The following is a 17,448-nucleotide window of genomic DNA, read 5'->3' on the forward strand; positions in this document are numbered from 1 at the left end:
TGCCATTAACTTTCAGTGGCTTTTATGATTTTGACAGGATAAAATTTAACGAGAGCACTGGTGGGCTTAAGGTGTAAATTCCAATTAATCAAACAAAATGCTTAAGTGTTCTACTTAGTCTTTAAGACTTCAAACCAAGGTATGTCAGAAGACTTAATATTTTTCTTTACTTCTTGATTTTCAGTGTCCCAGAGCTTAAAAGGAGATGCTAGAGATAAAAAGTTGCAACCTGAATAGTAGCATCAAGATGCTCTGAGACGCCTGAGCGCAATATGGTTAATTTAAAAGCGACGACTTCACCTGCTGTCACGATGTGAAGTAGCCCCTGTCCCTACCTTCACCATTAACAAGTAACACAGGATCCCTCCAAACACTTCAGACAAATGTCAAAACTGGAAATAGCTTATCTGTCTCATGAGAAAACCACTGACAGATATTCTTACGTGTTAGGGAGGAGCCTGAATGACCTAGGGGACAGGCAGCAGGTGACTCTTTCTTGGAGGCTGATGCGTTGTAGCCAGTGATTTTTGTGTTGGTGAATTCGGTCAAATTATTTTATCCATCTGTTGGATTTTCTCCTTATACTTCATGTGTACATTCCTCCAGACAGAGGCTATCCTTCTGCACGATGTAGTAGAAACAATACTAAAAGTTACTGCTGTTGCAATAAAACAACTTTATCTCTGGGCTGCTTGCTCAGATCCTGCTCAGATAAAAGGTGACATGTTCTTTATCAATCCCAGCAAATAATGCAAATGCCTGCTAAACAAAAAAAAAAAAAAGCTTCAATGAATCAAATACATTATAAAGATTTATCTGTTTTTTCACATTCAAAAGTTCTGCCTCATTTAGATGTGAAAGTACTAAAAGGTTGCTTGATTTCTAGAAATTGCCTGACTTGAATTCTGTGTGCATTTCAGTGAAGATGCAGGAGAATATTTTCATAGTCAAGAAGACAGTCAGCATTTCCAGCTCAGCTGTTCAAGTCAGATACGTGACGTAGCCATACCAAGAGCTTCAAAAATCCAAACAAGCTGAAAATTATCATCTTCTGTCAATGTACCTGGGAGTGATTCCGTCTGAAATTATGTGAGTCAGAGTTTAGCCTTTAATTGGAGCAGGAGTGACTTCTTTGTTTTGAACCATCTGCTCAGTAATTTCTTTCAAGCACAAGTACTTCTAAACAGCTGAACTCCTTGATTATTTATTTATTTTATTAAATTCATAATTATGTTAATAACTTTGGCATTGCATTTACATTTGGTCAAAGACGTATCCATTTCTGACAAGAGTAGTGTAGGAAGGGTAGGTGTGGAGCATGCACTTAGTGTTCTACTCATTTCACGGTGAGGTTACAAATCCTATTTTGTTCGTAAGATGGTGTGAGCATCTTGGATGGCAAGTATTGTAGAAAAGCAATTTTAGTTTTGCCAATGTACCTCTTGTAAAGGTCACTGATGAAAAAAACCATTCTACAAAAACTGATTTATGAGGTACCTTCTTGAAAACGGTTGAAACTGAATTTCTGTGGGGAGAATAGATGGGAAAAGGAGACAAAGAGATGGAGAGCGCCTGCATGCATGGTGTGAAATCTGCTCTCCATGTATGCAATCAACTATCCATTCAAAAACTGGCACATTTCCATTGCTAAGAGAAAACTGAAACATGTGCACTTTGCATTTTACTACTTTGAAACAAACCATGGAACCCTTTAATGTAAGCATCCATGTCACAGGACACTGCTCGTCACGCAGATCTGTCCCCTGTGTGCACATACATTGCACACAAAATGCACACGATGACTTTCGCTGGGATGCATTAATGGGAAAAATGTCTCCCAGTCCCTCTCTTTTCACACCATCATGATTCTGGGGAAGGATATACTACAGAGAAACGTTGTATAAAGATTTCTTTGGTCCTTAGAGAAATGTTGCTGCTTGTGGTAGGTGTGGGTAACATTTGACACTCAAGCTTAATTTTTCTTGTATTCTTTCAGTTCTAACATATATATTCAATAATTTTTTTTTAAATCAGATTAATGCATAAATCTGCTGTTGAATATATATAATGACAATAATTTTTTTATCTGCATATTGTGAGAATTGCAGCTCTCCTCTCCACTGGTGGCTGCTGTGATGGTTGCTAGGCAGTGCCGTACATCCTGCAGGATATACATCCGACTGCTGGCAGCCTGACAGAGCTCTGGTGTAGGCTTGGCTCTTCGGGGCGTTGCAAACCATGTGACAAGTAGTCCTGTCCAGCAGTACGTACGAGGAAGAATTGCATTTAATTCGTTTGGTTGGATGTAGGATTCTCACGGGGTTAACGGGCAGGAGGAAATACTTTGTTGGCTTATTTCAGTGTGTGACACCTTTACACTCAGAATTGTGTTTTTAAAAAAAAGAAAGAGGTTTCTGGTTCTGGATCACTAGTTGAGAAAATATCTCTACCACCTGGTTCTAAGGAAATGCCATGTATGTGGTATCTTGAAATCCCTGAAGATAAGAAGAAACTACCCCAGCAAAAGTGTTGCTGTAAAGCTGGCATTATGGCTGGTGTCAGACTTTGTGCAGTACATGGAATGTTTGACTCCCAGTGATCTCAATCTGTCACATCAGAGCTAACCAGCGCCTATCAGTGCAAAGCTCTAAAGGTAGCGCTTTAAAAAAAAATGGTATCTACTCATTCCCTAAACAGAAATTATGAGACTAGCTCATACGCCCTGCGTATGCAATCAGAACCTGTAGCAGTTTTGTACCACGGAATAGTTTTATCAAAATGCACATCTGGTTCTTTAATTGTACCTAGAAATAGATAGTAAAGAAATGTATAAGAATATTTGTGCTATGAGTAGCAAGCAATGTCCATCTGTTTCTTCCTGTCCCTTCCTGTTCAGCATCAGGCTGCATTTCCAATCCAGATTAATAAGGGGATTTTCTTGCCCTCATGATGCAGGAACACAAGGCGTGTTCAGAGCTCGCTGCAATGTATAGTCACTCGGGTTGTATTAAATGGAGGAGTTGTGATTGCTGGACTTAATGCTTTGCCAGCAACAGCATAACATTTATCTTCTAATGTTTTAAGCTGGTATTAATTAGCCTTACAAATATTAAAAGGCATCTCACTATTTTCTTTTTGGGAGACAAGGAGAAAAGGAGAGGGGCTAGGAGTAAATTCCTAGAGGAGAAATATGAAAATAGTGGAAAATACTGATCTGTCATAAATACAGCAGGATAAAATTTTTTGGTACTGCTTTCCCCAAGAATTTTAAACGATTGAATAGAAAAGAACCATATTGATTTGTCAAAGAACAGCCATTGCTATAGTTAAAATCATGTGTTGGTTTGAAGCACGAACTAAAGCTGCCCTAGGTCATCTTTAACTGAGGCCTGATGTGTTTCAATATTTAATCAGATTTCAGAAAACAGCTTAGATCACAAACAAGTTTTGAATATATCCTGCATGAACCAAGGAAAGAGTTGAGAGAGAAGGGATGTCAGCTCTCTGCCTTTAATGTATCTATTAAAATACATTCCACTTATGCATCTGTCAGTGTTTTTATTAGCTACTTTTATTTCAGTATTCATCCTTTTAGAAGTGTTTACATCTAACATATTAAATGTACATATTTCAATCAAGCCTGTGTCAAGCAGCTAATTGGCTAGTTCAGTCCGTGCTCCAAGACATAAATGGTACTTTTCAGCCCTCATTGTTACACTCGTATATTGTGTGCAGCCACAGAGGTTGTGCTTGGGTAGCTGCACGTTCTCCCTCGCTATTTCAGTCTGTTTTGTGGCAAGTTCTGGCAAACGCCGTCGTCTCCAGTACAAATTCTCCAGGTACTGGGCTTGGGTCCTTAATGTATCCTTCAAGAGGCAACTCCCTGGGAATTAACATCAAACGTTATTTGATGCTGAAAGTTATTCAGCATCTGTTAGAATAATTAGTCTATTAGAGTTCAAACCTATTAAACTTTTCAAACGTAACATGTAGCCTCTTAGGGCATGGTAAGTGTGAGATGAGAGATGCCATGGAGCTTGTCAAGTAGTTGTATTGCTGTACTTGTAAACACGGTGATTTAAGAGGATGGGCTTTGATTCCTAATCTCTGAAAATAAGTAAATTTGTTTATCACACTGTGAGTTCTTATTAAAAAAGGTAACTGATTAGTACCTCCTATTGAGTTGATTTCTTCTTCCAGGGAATGTGTAAGCCCTTTAAAATGTTCCATGTTTATGATACAGTTTAAAGAAGAAAACGCAAGACTGTGGTTAGGATCTTTTCATAAATTTTCAAGCCATTTCTAACCTTCTTGACATTAGGAAAAAAATTCTTCACAGAAAGGGTCATTGGTCCCTGGCAGAGGCTGCCCAGGGAGGGGGTTGAGTCCCCTTCCCTGGAGGGGTTTAAGGCACGGGTGGACGAGGTGCTGAGGGACATGGGTTAGTGTTTGATGGGGATGGTTGGACTCGATGATCCGGTGGGTCTCTTCCAACCTGGTTGTTCTACGATTCTATGACAGGACGAGCCCCGCGCTCCCCCCGCTCTATGGTCCCCGGTGCTCTCCCCGCCGCGCACGCGCCCCCTGGCGGCCCTGGCGGGGCTCGCGCGGCGCTGGCGGCTCGGCGGGGCCGCGGGGGGGCGGGGCCGGGGCCGCTCCCCCCGCTTCCCAGGGTGCACCGCGCGCGGGGCTGTCTGGCCACGTCCCCGGGCCACGTCGCTCGGTGCCCGCTGAGCTTGCGCCATCTTCGCTCCCCGGCTCCGGGCTGCGCCGCCGCCTCTGCCGCCGCCGCCATGAACATCTTCCGCCTCACCGGGGACCTGTCGCACCTGGCGGCCATCATCATCCTGCTGCTCAAGATCTGGAAGAGCCGCTCCTGCGCGGGTGCGTCGGGGAGGCCGCCGGGGGCGAGGGGAGGGCGGCGGGACCGGCCCGGTGGGGGGGGAGTGGGTGTTCCGGGCCGCGGAGCCCGAAGGAGCCCGGGGCGGGGACCGGGCGCCGCCGCCGCCGCCTCCTCCTCCTCCTCCCCGCCGGCTCCCTGCGGAGAGATCGGCCGGCGGAGAGCGGGGGGAGGAGGGGATCGCGCCCCCCCGGGCGGACCCCGCGGCGCGGGGGCTCGGGCCTCGCCGCGCCCGGCCGCCCTCGGCCCCGCCGAGCCCGGGCAGGGGGGGAAGGGCCGCCCGCCTCCCTCCCTCTCTCCCTCCTTCCCCGGCCGCGGCTGCCCCCGCGGGGCCCAGAGGGTCGCGCCGTCCTGAGGGGAGAGGCGGGCGGCGGGGGAATGAATGGGGCGGCCCCGGGAGCGGGCACGGAGCTCAGCGCCTCCCCGAGAGCCGCCTCTGCGCCTTCCCCGGGCGCCTTGCGGCGCGGAGGCTGCCTCGGCTGCAGCGCTGGGAGTCGCCGATGTGCGCTTTGCGGATCCCGACGCTCCCCTCGCTCTCCCCCTTCCTCTCCGCGCTGGTTGCCGCTCCCGGCGCGCCCTCTCCCTCCCTTTCTCTCCCCTCCCGCTGAGCTGAGGATCCAACTGCGACTCGGGCCGGGTTTGAGACTTGTGGCTGCGGTAGGAGAGAGAGGTTCCAGGCTCCCAGCCGCGCTCCCGGCCCGGGGTGACGTGGCAGAGGGGTGGCGGGGGAGCCGGGCACCGGCCGGGAAGCGCTGCGGCTCCTCCGCCTTCGCTACGTGCTGGCTGGGATTCCCTGGGATGGGGGTTGCTTTTCGGCTTCCAGCGGCTGGTTGGTGTGGCGGTTGGAGGGAATTGCAGGCAGTTCTGCAGCATCACTGGTTTCTTTCAGAACGCTGGGAGCTGCTGGAATTCCAAACGGGCGTTTCGGCGCTCTGTGTTGCGGGGATCGGGCCGCCGGCGCTGGAAATCCAGTTTTTGCTGTGGTTTGGGGTTAAACCGAGCGTGTCTTTGCCTCTCGTCATTGAGAATCTACCTCGTTAGTAGGAATGATGATTCTCGAATCGTGTGTTGATATGAAATAGCGTTCAAATACCAGCTTATACTGTTGGACAGATGTGTCTGTGAAGTCTTAGGAGCATGAAGAATTAGTTTAAGCTGCAACCTGAAAGAGCTGAGAATGGGGAAATGAAAGGTTTGTACTACAGGTAAGAGGAAGTACAGGTTCCGTGTGTTTTCCTGTCAAGCCACTTTTTGCTAATCACTTGATAGTGCAAAAAGAAAAAAATAGTAGATGAATGAGCTTTGGTTTTAAACACTAAGTAGAAAAAATTCTTAACTTTACAACAAAGCTCAGGTGAATGACTCCACGATCCAAATGCGGTGGTAGCACAGAGCTATTGTTGCTGAAGTCATGGAGTGCAAGAGCTCTTTCCTAATGAACTTTCCTAGCTCCTGCTTTAGTGGATCAGGAATTCTGTTTGGATCTGGCAGGAGAGGGCCTGGCCTTCTCCAGGTCTTCTGCAGAGTTCTGTCCTATGCCTTCCTAGAGGAGTGCAGTCAAGATTACAAACAACAACAGAGTTAATGATTTAAATGATCTATGTCTTGCTGTCTGAAGAAGGAAACCAAGAAATTCTCATGCAAAGCTAAAACTCAAATAGGTTTTAGCCAAGAGTTTCTTAAGTGACCTTTGGAGTGAGTTTATTTACAGAGTGTGGTACAAGGTAACCTGGTCCCATCTTTCTGCTTAAAAAGTGATCTGGCCTTGTTTTCCTTGAATCCGTTACCTCTGTTGCTAGGGATTTATTCATAAGAAAGTAAAGTCATACCAGTTAATATCTTTGGTACTGATTTCTCCAACACAGAAAAGGAAATGGGCTTGTGTTACATAAGCCCTTCAGTTCTAGCACATCAGTCAGCATTCCCAAACACAAACATGTATGCATGCACCTTTCAGTGTTTCCTCAGCATAATTGAGACTGGGGTGTGTTTGTCTCAGATTGTTTTCTTCGGAGTAAATCCAGATCCATGTTACTTCCGTGAAATAAGCTTTTAAAGCCTAACAAGTAGTTTGTCTAGAATGAGAATAGAACCTCAAGTGGATTGTGTGATTTTATTTTTGGGGCTGCCTCCTGTTCCTGTAGTGGCTTGTTGTTGTCAGTTGTGGTATCATAAAAACCTGATAAATACGCATTGGCAGAAAATATGCTTGTGAAGTTATACAGAACAATAACTGCTAAATAGTAACCAGTTAGTGTTGAGCAGCTGCTAAATGCCTCTTATTAGAGGTCTTTATGTGATTCCTTTACATTGCATTGTTACTAGAGCAGTTTCTAAATTAAATAAACTTATGCCTGATGGTTGTTGATGACTAACAGGCAAACCAGCTGCTGCTTTAACTGTGCACTTTTGAAGCAGTAGACACTTAGAAAATAAAAGGTTCTAGCTTATTGCTGAACTGTAGGCTGTGATCCATGAAGAGCTGGCAAACCACATGGTGCCGACTCCTCTCTTCTGGTTGCATCTGTGTGTGTCTGAGGCCTTTGTTCCAAGAGGAGCTGGGAGGCCTGTAAAAGCAGCTGGAAAAGAGAGGGAGACAGCCTGTGTACCTCTGCTGCGACCTGCTGTTTTCTGAAGACACATCAGTCCCCATATTCTTTCCTAAGGAGTGACTCCTCTCGCTGAGGAAAATAGGTGAGGCCGGGATAATCTGCAGTATGAAGCACTCTGTGGTTTCAGTGTTTGGCAATTTTTTTTTTCCTGATCTAGTCAATATGTTAAAAACAGAACAAGGGGAAAGCGAATCAGGTCATGATTTCAGACCTGGCAGGGAAACAATTTTTTGCATGACTGGTTATTTTAGTTTCCAAATTTAGAATTTGGAAAAATGTTTGGCACTCCTAATAACGGCACAAAAATAATTACTAGGAGCAGTGGAGAATGTAGCGGGTAACTCCAGTATTGACTTCATGTCATAATTGGGAAATTCGTGAGACTTGAAGAATCCTTTGCTTTCAGACATTGTCATTTTCAGACTGTATTTTCTAATCTATTCCAAGTCAAATTAGCTTGTTTGTACTGCAAATTACTACCTGGAAATTGATTTGCTTTTCTCAGTGTCATTTGTCAAGTGTTAAAGGTGACCTGCAGTTGCAAGGCTGTCAAATTATATGCTGAATGCTTTTAAAAAGTAGTGTAGGTAGTAAACGTGTAATAATTTTGCTAGGTAATGTAGCTGTATCTCAGTTTTGTTTAAGTATCTAATATGGCTCAGATCATACACTGTGCTGCAGACTTTAGATCATGCTGTGCCATGGGCTGTTGCAAATTTGTCTATATGTTCTCAAATAATGCTGCCTTAGGTAGGTTGGAATGTCTTCTCTCACTTTGAAAGAAAAATTTGCCTTTCTCAGTTGACAGATTTGTGTTTAGAATTAGGTTCGTTTGGGTTTTTTTAAGTGAAAGTAAAGAGTTCTTAAGTATTTTACTTAATTCTTAGTATTTTATTAGCAGAAACAAAGAAGCTGTGGCTGATGGGGACTCCATACTGAGAAAAACTATTTTTAATAAATACTTGTAAAAGTCTGTTTAATTTCCATGACAAAGTATGGACTGGGTTTCCTTACAAAGTCGTTCTTTACCCAACTCACTACAGCAACGTGAAGTTGGTAAGGAAGTCTTCCAATTTCAGCTCTGCTGTCCTCCCTGTCTGTGAAAATCAGCTGAGGTTTTGAATTAAAATTTCTTCCTATTGCTTTCAGCCAAGCTAGAATGCAGAAGCTGAAGAAATTTTTCCACGTGTAAGGATGATAGAAAAATGAGAGGCTTTACTCTTCAAAATTTGAGCCAAGGGCTTGAGAAGAAGAAATAAAAATGTTTTGTTTAGCTTATCATGGGTAATGTACGCACAAGTAAAAGGAAAGGGAGAAGGATGTGAATAACAGCGGTGTGGTCTCAATATTTTGCAGTTGCCAGTCATGAGACAAGGTCAGTGCTGTGGCAGGTATATTGATATCTTTCTCCCAGTTTTGAAATGCATCAAATTCATACAGCAGAGTGCTTACCTGCGTCCTCCTTCTGGTTTTGCTAGTGGTGTAACTCTTACTTTCTCCCAAGTTGCCTGTCTCTCCATAGATCTTTGGTTTAAACTTTGACCTTTGCCTAGTCTAGCTTACTTAACTTGAAAATCAGTTTAAACTTGGCTTTGGGATGTGTTCCAAGAACATTTGACTATTCTGAAGATTCAAAATTCAATGTAAATACTAACAGCTGTAATAAAAATTACAGCTTTGGGGTTAGAGGGGACATGAGACTGGCAATGGCTTGGAGGAATTCATCGAATTTATTACTTGCATTTATGTAGCAGTACATCCAGGTCCAAATGTATAGCCGTGGTCAATAATTAACATATCTCATGCTTTTTTGATGTTCACAGTTATTTACTAGAAGAAAATGGTGTGCTAAATAATTTAACATAACGATATGCTGTAGTGTGATGCTGTACTGTAATCTAATCTGTCCAGGTGGATTTCTTTGCCCTGTAGGTTCTGGCCCTAGAACAGTGTTGCTTGCTGAGGGGTTTTATTGGCCTGAGAGCCAGGCTTCATCAAGACTTGTAAAGTCAGTAAGCACACCTGGACTACCCCCAAGACTTGTGCTTCACCTGTCTGCAGCACAGTTCTACTACAAGAAATGTTAAATTTACTTCTTTCTAAACTTTGGGAGCTGTTGTTTATGTGATTTTTTTTGTTGTTGTTTTGTTGCCTTTTTTTAATGCTTACAGCTTTTGGTTTCTAGTTTTACAGTCTGAGTAACTGTAGGCTTTGAAGCATTTGCTGTTTCCTGTATCGCTGTATCGCAGTTGCTTATGGGCAGTTGGGCTGGTCTGCGGGAGCTGCGTGAGGTTTACCTTGTAGATATTTCACATATGAAGGTTACAAACTAAGCCACTTTTTAATTGTTACTGTTTCAACATGTTATATATATACACTTTATTTTTATATGTGTGTTTGTATGTATATATAATATATATATAGTTTTATGTATAAACATAACATCCCTTCATCTGGGACAGCTTTTTCAGTGTTTCTTGAACCAGAGTGAAAAAGGAGTTCAATAACCGTAGCAGCCTTTCTTCTAATTGCTTTATGACACTTAATAAAAGCCTTTCTCTGCATAAAGGGACAAGGATTTTCAGCCTTGCATCATAACTTTCTCCTGGAGAATATTTTTTCCCTCTTATATTTTTGGACAATATTTGCATGCTTAGGTGAACAGCTCAAGTATTTTCACCCTGAATGAGTGAAAACAAGAGTAATTGGGATAACAAGATAGAGGTGCAGGCTAGGTTGCTTTGTCCTCCCTGTTGTGACACACCACCACATCAGTATTATGGAGCGATGCTTTACCTCAGTTTTCAGAAGCTTTTAGTTACTGATTGTGCAAAGCTTTTGCACTTCTAACTTTGCTCTAGTGGCTGAAGTTAAGTACAAACAAATGTTTTTATGTTGGCTTCGACCTAAAATCAAAAGTTACTTTGAAGATGCGGTGTCTACATCTGTAATTTTAGCTTGCTTCTCTCTTCTTAATTTTATTTTACTGTAATACGTAGTAACATCTGGTTTTGACTGATAATTTTCTTCCCTACCATGTGGTCAATTAAGTTTTGGAAGTGAATTGCTTTATGTTTTAAAATCAATTTATTCCTTTAAAATCACACCATTGATGTTAGCTTAGTTTATTATCGTTGGATCTGTAGTAGATCTGGTGCCCTTATACCTTTCCAGCTATTCAAGATCTAAAGAATGTACTGAGGTGTGTGACAGCACTCTGAGAGCTGAAAGGTAATGCAGCTTTCCTATATAGTGCCCACTGATAATGCAGAACAGATAGTGTAATCTCCAAAATATCACCTGCAAGCTCTCTGCTGAGAGTAACTTCTAAATCTCGCGTACTGCTAGCACCTTTTCCAGCAGGATGGTGTACAGGCAACTGGCATTCGCACTACTGAGACATTATGAACTTGTGGGTTTGTTTGTCCCACTTAGTTCTGGAAGCCTGGATTTTGTCCTAATTTTGTAATCAACTTTCTTAGAAATAAAGGATATATCCTTTCTCATCCTCGGCATCAAATGTTTTAAAGCACATCATCACTTTTTGAATAATTAATTATTTCCTTTATTGCTTTAGGTATTTCTGGGAAAAGCCAGCTTCTGTTTGCAGTGGTCTTCACTACCCGTTATCTGGACCTCTTCACTTCATTCATTTCATTGTATAACACATCTATGAAGGTAGAGTATACTGAAGAGTTAGAAAAGCTAGTAATGTTGTATGCAGAGTGAATAATTTCATTAAATGAAAGCCTCTTTAAGTGGCCTACCGTACAGTTATTACAGAATAAGTTCTAAATGGGCTTTGGATAAAGAATGTGGAAAATGGACTCAAAACTCTCCTTTTTTTCTATACTCTACAGGCAATATTTAAAAAACTGTATGGGGACAAATGCCATTTTGGTTACTGGAAAAATGGTTCAAATACATTCTGTTTCTCGATTGAGACTTTAGTCCATAGAAGAGATTTACTTAAGCTCTACAAAGTACATTAGTATTCAGGACATGTTGCTGGAATTTCAGTTAGTGTCTGGTCAGAGGCTGATGAAAAGTTGACAGGAGCACGCGTTTAGGAATGCAGCTTCCCTCGGACTGTACCCTGTTTGCTTACCCATTGAATGCTAGTGAGCCTAAATTTGGTTTTCTTATTTCTTACTAATTATTTCTTGTTTATTCCTGCAATTGCTGGTGTCAAGTACAAGAGAATAAAGTAGACTGGGAGAGGGCAGCAGATCTGTGGCACTGGTACACATTGGGGCATTTGTGGCATGTGAGAGACACCTTTTTCATCCAGTTTCTTTATTCTTGGATTTTCTCGTTGCCCTTCAGCTTTATTTCAGAAGACAGTATAACTTTGCCAAGAGGAAAGACTAGAGAGTCAATAATGCAAAACACACTGAAGAATTATGGGGGTGATACTGTAAAATAAAATTCTAGATCTTAAATCCACTAACAACTGTTGTCTTCTAACACACCAACAGTGTGCGCTTAAGGTTTGTTACTAACAGTTTAGATGAAGAACTGTGGATTAAGTAGAACTATTCTTGAAATTAGCTTTTTTCCTGTGCAACTTCTGAGAATATTGAAAGCTACTGTTGGGCGCACTAAAGGAGCAGCTTAGGGTTTCTTTACAGTTTGTTTATGTATTGATTGTGATTCAGGGTCGTGACAATGTCTCTCTTTTGGAGCCCTCCTACCCAGAAAAGGAATGAATATAGGAAATGACATGTGTGATATTCAACTTCTTACAAACTGAGCCTTTCCTTTTAATGAAAGAGTCGTCCTCTGTTCAAAGCCTGTGTTAACTTGCAAAATGGAAGCCTCTATTACAGTTTCAAAGGCTGCTGCTTAGGGAGACTGTTTGATGTCATTGGCTTTTCAGCCCATTATTGTAGTGCCAAGACAAAGCTGTTTGAGTGTCCCAACGCACCTTCTTGTTTTATCTACGTATGTTTAGGTGTATGTAATATGACACAGTTGTAGGGAACACGAACTACTGTACGAGTAAGCTTAGACCAAAACTGGATGAACTTTCTAATCTGAGGAAAATGCTCTAATTGGCAGCAAAAAAAAAAGTTCATTTCTGCACAGTTAGGTTTTTCTTCAGTATTGTTAGCGACTGATTAAACTACGGGCACCAACTTGCTGTATTTGTCTGGCAGTGATCATCAGATACTTAGGGAAATCAGTTTCTTTTGTGTTCTAGAAATATACACAGAAATACACAGTTTGGCGCTATCTGTCTGTCTTAGTGACCTGCAGACTTCTGTTTTTCTGATTAGTAGTATTCTTTATCTTACAGTTACTCTTAAGTGGTGCCTGTGTATCGGATACATATTTGCTATTGCACTCTGCAGTCATTTTTCTACCATTCTTGTCATTTATTTTGTTATCTTTAAAAATGAATATTTTTTGAGACCCCAAACACACTGTAATTCTCAAGAGGAAATATTTAGTAAGAACTTGGGGTTCATTCATACTTTCTTGGTGTCTTCTGTGACCATACCAATTACAACAGTTTACACCAGTAGTAGGGGATTCCCTGTATCTGATACCCTGTCCTGTGGTCCTTTATTTCCAGTTAGCCAGGGTGCTAGTGTAGGAAAGAGTCTTTGGATTCTGGGCTCCTTAACATAGTATTTTAGCATTCTGTATCTATGAGCAGCACTTTCAGTGATTAGTAGCATCTGCAAACAGTAGGGTTTTTAATCCTTTAAAAACAACTTTTCAGTTTTAAAGAGCCTGTATTGTGATAAATTTTGGAATATTTGATCTTTGTGATGAAACTGAGGCAGGAGCTAAACTTATTTGTCAAGTCTACTGTACTGTGTTGTCTCCAGGACAGTGTGAGGTCTGTCCTGATGATGGCAGATTGACCTTTAGAAAGTCATGTATTCTCTCTGATTGTGCTTTCTTGTCTATCAAATAAAGCTATTTGCCTATTTCTACTGTACCACAACTACTAAAAGTGGCAGTCCTGGTTCAGTGCTTCTAACAGTCTGTTAGTTTTGCAGATTTTGTGGCCTTTTGGGTGGCGGAGAACACTGAACCCTTAGCGCTCTTGATATTTCGGAGGCGTTTAGAGGAATCAAATCAGTTGATTTATGATATGTAAAAAATGGTTGAGTCCAAGTTGGGCTTGTTGAATAGGGCTTTAATTGCCATGACCCACACCACTCATGGGCTTTTTGAAAATTAAAAAAACCCTTCCATCATTGTTACATGTGTACATTTTTAACTTAAATGTGTTGGGCCAGTGCTTCTCCTGCTGTAGCAGAAGGGGTATTCCTTCTCCAGTCAGTTCCTTAGCTCTGTCTACTCAGGAAAGAGTCTTCAAAGACACTTTGAACAATCACTTCAGCCAGAAATAAGCTGATGCTTTTAAAGCAGCAAGACCAGCAGAGCCCAGAGTCATTGGTTTTGAATTACCACTCTGCTAAGAAAAGTTAAGTACCACCGCATAGCCTGGAACTGCAAAAGCCTGTAAACAAATTATACAAAAATGATCAAAAAAGAGAGCACTTATTCTTCTTAGTGCCTGGGAATATTTCTGTTCAGTGAGTTTGATCTAATCCTGCAACCTTTGTGGATTGTTTTGATTTTGTTTTTTCTTTCCTTGCTCTTTAGCTTATCTACATTGCTTGCTCGTATGCCACCGTGTATCTGATCTACATGAAATTTAAGGCTACCTATGATGGAAACCATGATACATTCAGAGTGGAGTTTCTGATAGTTCCGGTTGGTGGACTGTCATTTCTTGTTAATCATGACTTCTCTCCTCTGGAGGTGAGTTGGTTGTGGGCAGGCGATTGTGCTTTTTTCTCTCAAATGTTTAGAACGTGAAGATGAGCATTTTTAGGCTTATTGAGGAATGTTTGGAAGGCGCCTGTGTTTAGTTGGTTCAGGCTAATGCAGTTTCCTTAGCTCATCTTTACACTGTAGATTTCTGTACACATTTAAGGCACTTCAGGAGACTAGCATTGTTATCAACATTATGTTATTAAGCAGAAGATCTTTTTTCCCAGTACATTGTGATGGTTATATTAATTCAAAAGCATCCATGTTCAATAAAGACATGCCTCAGAATGCACTTTGTGCATGGTTGGTGCCACCTGGTGAAAACAGAAGGAACTATAATACCTCTTAAATTTTGTAGAATCGCAAATGGTCTAGAGTGTTAGGAAGAATAGCAGTGTATTTAAATGCAGCTCTGTGTTTTCCAGCCAGAAAAAGTATATTAAAACATAATTATAAAACAGTTTTTGTTGCAACACTTTGAGACATCATTTTAACTTTTGTTCCATACTAACTCATTCTTTCAACCAATAAGTTAGAAAAGTTGGGGGAGTGGGACTTCGTCTTCCCTGCAGCTCTTCACAGCACCAGCTTTGTAAGCTGCGTTTCATGGTAATGTGAATCCTGAACTGGTAGATGCGCATAAGTTTCCTCGTGAATAAACACATGCCTGCTGGCTCACTAGGCAGCTGGTTTGAAGAGTCTGTCTGCCAAGAGAGTTGTTCCTTCATGCCATTCCGTGGTAGATTATTAAGCTTTCACTTAGTTTTTGCAGTACCAAGGATAGTTTGCCAGCTATTCATAACATTGTTAGAGAGTGAAAAGTCAAGCCAAGTCAAATATCTTCTGCGTTTGTTATCGGTAAGACCGTTGAATATACATGTGGGTTTTTTTCCTTTCAGATTCTCTGGACCTTCTCCATCTATCTTGAATCGGTTGCTATTCTCCCTCAACTTTTTATGATCAGCAAAACTGGGGAAGCAGAGACCATCACTACTCACTATCTTTTCTTCTTGGGTCTGTACCGTGCCTTGTACTTAGTCAACTGGATTTGGCGCTACTATTTTGAGGGATTTTTTGACCTCATAGCTGTTGTTGCTGGTGTGGTCCAGACCGTTCTGTACTGTGACTTCTTCTATTTGTATGTTACAAAAGGTGAGTAGTACAAAAACTTCCAGCTTCAGGTAACCAACGTTACTAGATTTTTAATTCTATATGCAAATTATTACTGAAATCTTGATGGATACATCAAGTATGCTTTCTACCAGTGTGGGGTTTTTTAAGGACTGTTTTAAGTATCAATAGAATGTAGATGTATAAATGATCTGATGAGGTTAATTGGCAAATTTCAAGTAAGTATGGCTAAATACGAGTTGCTGTTGTCCTCTAGTGATAAGCATGATCCTCATGCTTCTCCTGACAGTACGTTGTTCTGCACAAATTATGTGCTTAGAGACATGTTTCTCGGTGGTTTAAATACCATAAAAGTCCAGAGGATTTTAGATGCTTCTTTTTATGCAAAGTGTAGAATCAGTCATTTCTCCTGGGTGCACTAGTAATGACGCCCTTACTCACATTCTAACTTCCATCGTATGACTACAAAGCTATATGGGGCAGCATTATTTTAGTCGTAACTCTTAAGAAACTACAGTCATAAGCTGGTATGTCCTGAGCATGAAAAGTGAGAATTCTGGAGTGCCACAAGAGCACAGGATGGGAATAGTTGTTAGTTTATCATCCTTTACCAGCATGTGTTGAGGAGAGGCAGGCTCAGGAGACCTGTCTACAGTGCTTGAGTTTGTAACAAAGTGACTCTGTTTTGCAGTTTTAACATTGTGTGCTTTTCCTCCATCATATCTTTGTTAACTGTTTTCTTTCCTACCTGTCCTTACAGTACTCAAGGGAAAGAAGCTCAGTTTGCCAGCGTAAGTGCCAAAAAACATCACCAGCATCTGTCCTTTTGGATGCTTGGACAGAACAATCCTTATCACAAGCAAAGGCGAAGATGCTTGAGACAGAAAGTCAGAAACACAGCTCTTTATAGCGCAGGTAGTCATCAGCGGCTCTGTAAGAACGGAGGAAAAACAACCAGCAGATTTCTGTTTGATGCATCTTGCCTTTATCTTTTTTATTACTATGTATAAAGATTTTTTACATAAAGAAACTTATACTGTATTAATAAATTCAGTGTATGGTTTCAATTGGAATAGTTCCAAAAGTGAGATTTTTGTGAGATTGTTTATGACCAGGAACAAGTGCAAACTTTTTTGTTTTTTTTAATTTTCAAGAATTTCTTTGAAATGACTGATTTTTGGTTTTCTTTTTTTTTTTTTGTCAGTGCACAGATCTGTGCATTCTTGATGGATGGTAGTCATCTATTCTTTCCCTTTGATTCAATTTTCATTCCACTATATTTATTTCTTTCCAAAAGGTGAATCTATGTCAACTCTAAATCTGAAACCACCAATGTTTGATGTGATGTGCTGGTGCCCAGTCTTCGTGCCATCTGCTGACATGGAGTTCCTTATTCAAAATAAGTTGGTGCCAGAAGGGCAACAGTTGCTTTTTGTAGTTGTTCCCCTTCTAAAACAGGCTGATGGCAAGAGGACAGTAAGGAAATCTCGTGTGGCCACAAGGATGGGCCCTTTCCTGTTCTGCAGAGATGTTTGGGAGGTTAATCCCAATAACGAAAGCACTTGGTGGCGCAGGTTGTGAGGGGTGCGAGATACAGCTGTGCTGCTCCGTAGCAAATGTTTGTGACCGTGTTCTTTGTCCAGGCAAAGAAGGTTAAAGATCCTGGATGTACAGCCCTGCTACACCATTGCAACTATAGAAACGGGAGACTTGTAAGTTGTTGATTACAGTAGTCTGTAAGTGATCGTTTTAGAGTATCTACATTTTCTTTTTAACAAATGCTTTATAAGCAACCTCCATGTTCAGCTTCCAGTGGTTTTCGATGTCACTTTTGGACGATAAATATTTTTTTTTTTTATATATAAACTCTTCAGAATCAGCAGCACCAGTTCCCATTCTTCATCCTTTAAGTGATTCCCTTTTTTTACTGAGCTGTTGCATGATTTATCCTGTGTTACCATCCTCAATAAACACTTCATGAAACGATGAAAACGGGTTGGTTTCTTTATT

The 17,448-nt window shown here is 41.5% G+C and overlaps 3 protein-coding genes across 3 annotated transcripts in view; 2 read left to right on the top strand and 1 right to left on the bottom strand.

Moving 5' to 3' along the window:
- OTOA (otoancorin) overlaps positions 1–1,891 on the top strand; it is a 38,452-nt gene extending 36,561 nt beyond the window's left edge. The window contains exon 30 of the mRNA XM_069869858.1: positions 185–1,891. The gene's annotated coding sequence lies outside the window, so the exon portion shown is untranslated. The remainder of the gene's footprint in view (positions 1–184) is intronic.
- CCZ1 (CCZ1 homolog, vacuolar protein trafficking and biogenesis associated) overlaps positions 566–17,448 on the bottom strand; it is a 189,154-nt gene continuing 172,271 nt past the window's right edge. Inside the window, exon 14 of the mRNA XM_069869855.1 lies at positions 566–575. The gene's annotated coding sequence lies outside the window, so the exon portion shown is untranslated. The remainder of the gene's footprint in view (positions 576–17,448) is intronic.
- Positions 4,673–17,430, top strand: KDELR2 (KDEL endoplasmic reticulum protein retention receptor 2). Its single transcript, XM_069869810.1, has 5 exons — positions 4,673–4,884; positions 11,090–11,190; positions 14,137–14,295; positions 15,207–15,459; positions 16,199–17,430. Exons 1-5 carry the CDS (start codon positions 4,794–4,796, stop codon positions 16,231–16,233), a joined length of 639 nt encoding a protein of 212 aa, XP_069725911.1. The 5' UTR covers positions 4,673–4,793; the 3' UTR covers positions 16,234–17,430.

This window comes from Phaenicophaeus curvirostris, chromosome 16 (assembly GCF_032191515.1).
Source record: "Phaenicophaeus curvirostris isolate KB17595 chromosome 16, BPBGC_Pcur_1.0, whole genome shotgun sequence".
Lineage (NCBI taxonomy): Eukaryota > Metazoa > Chordata > Aves > Cuculiformes > Cuculidae > Phaenicophaeus > Phaenicophaeus curvirostris.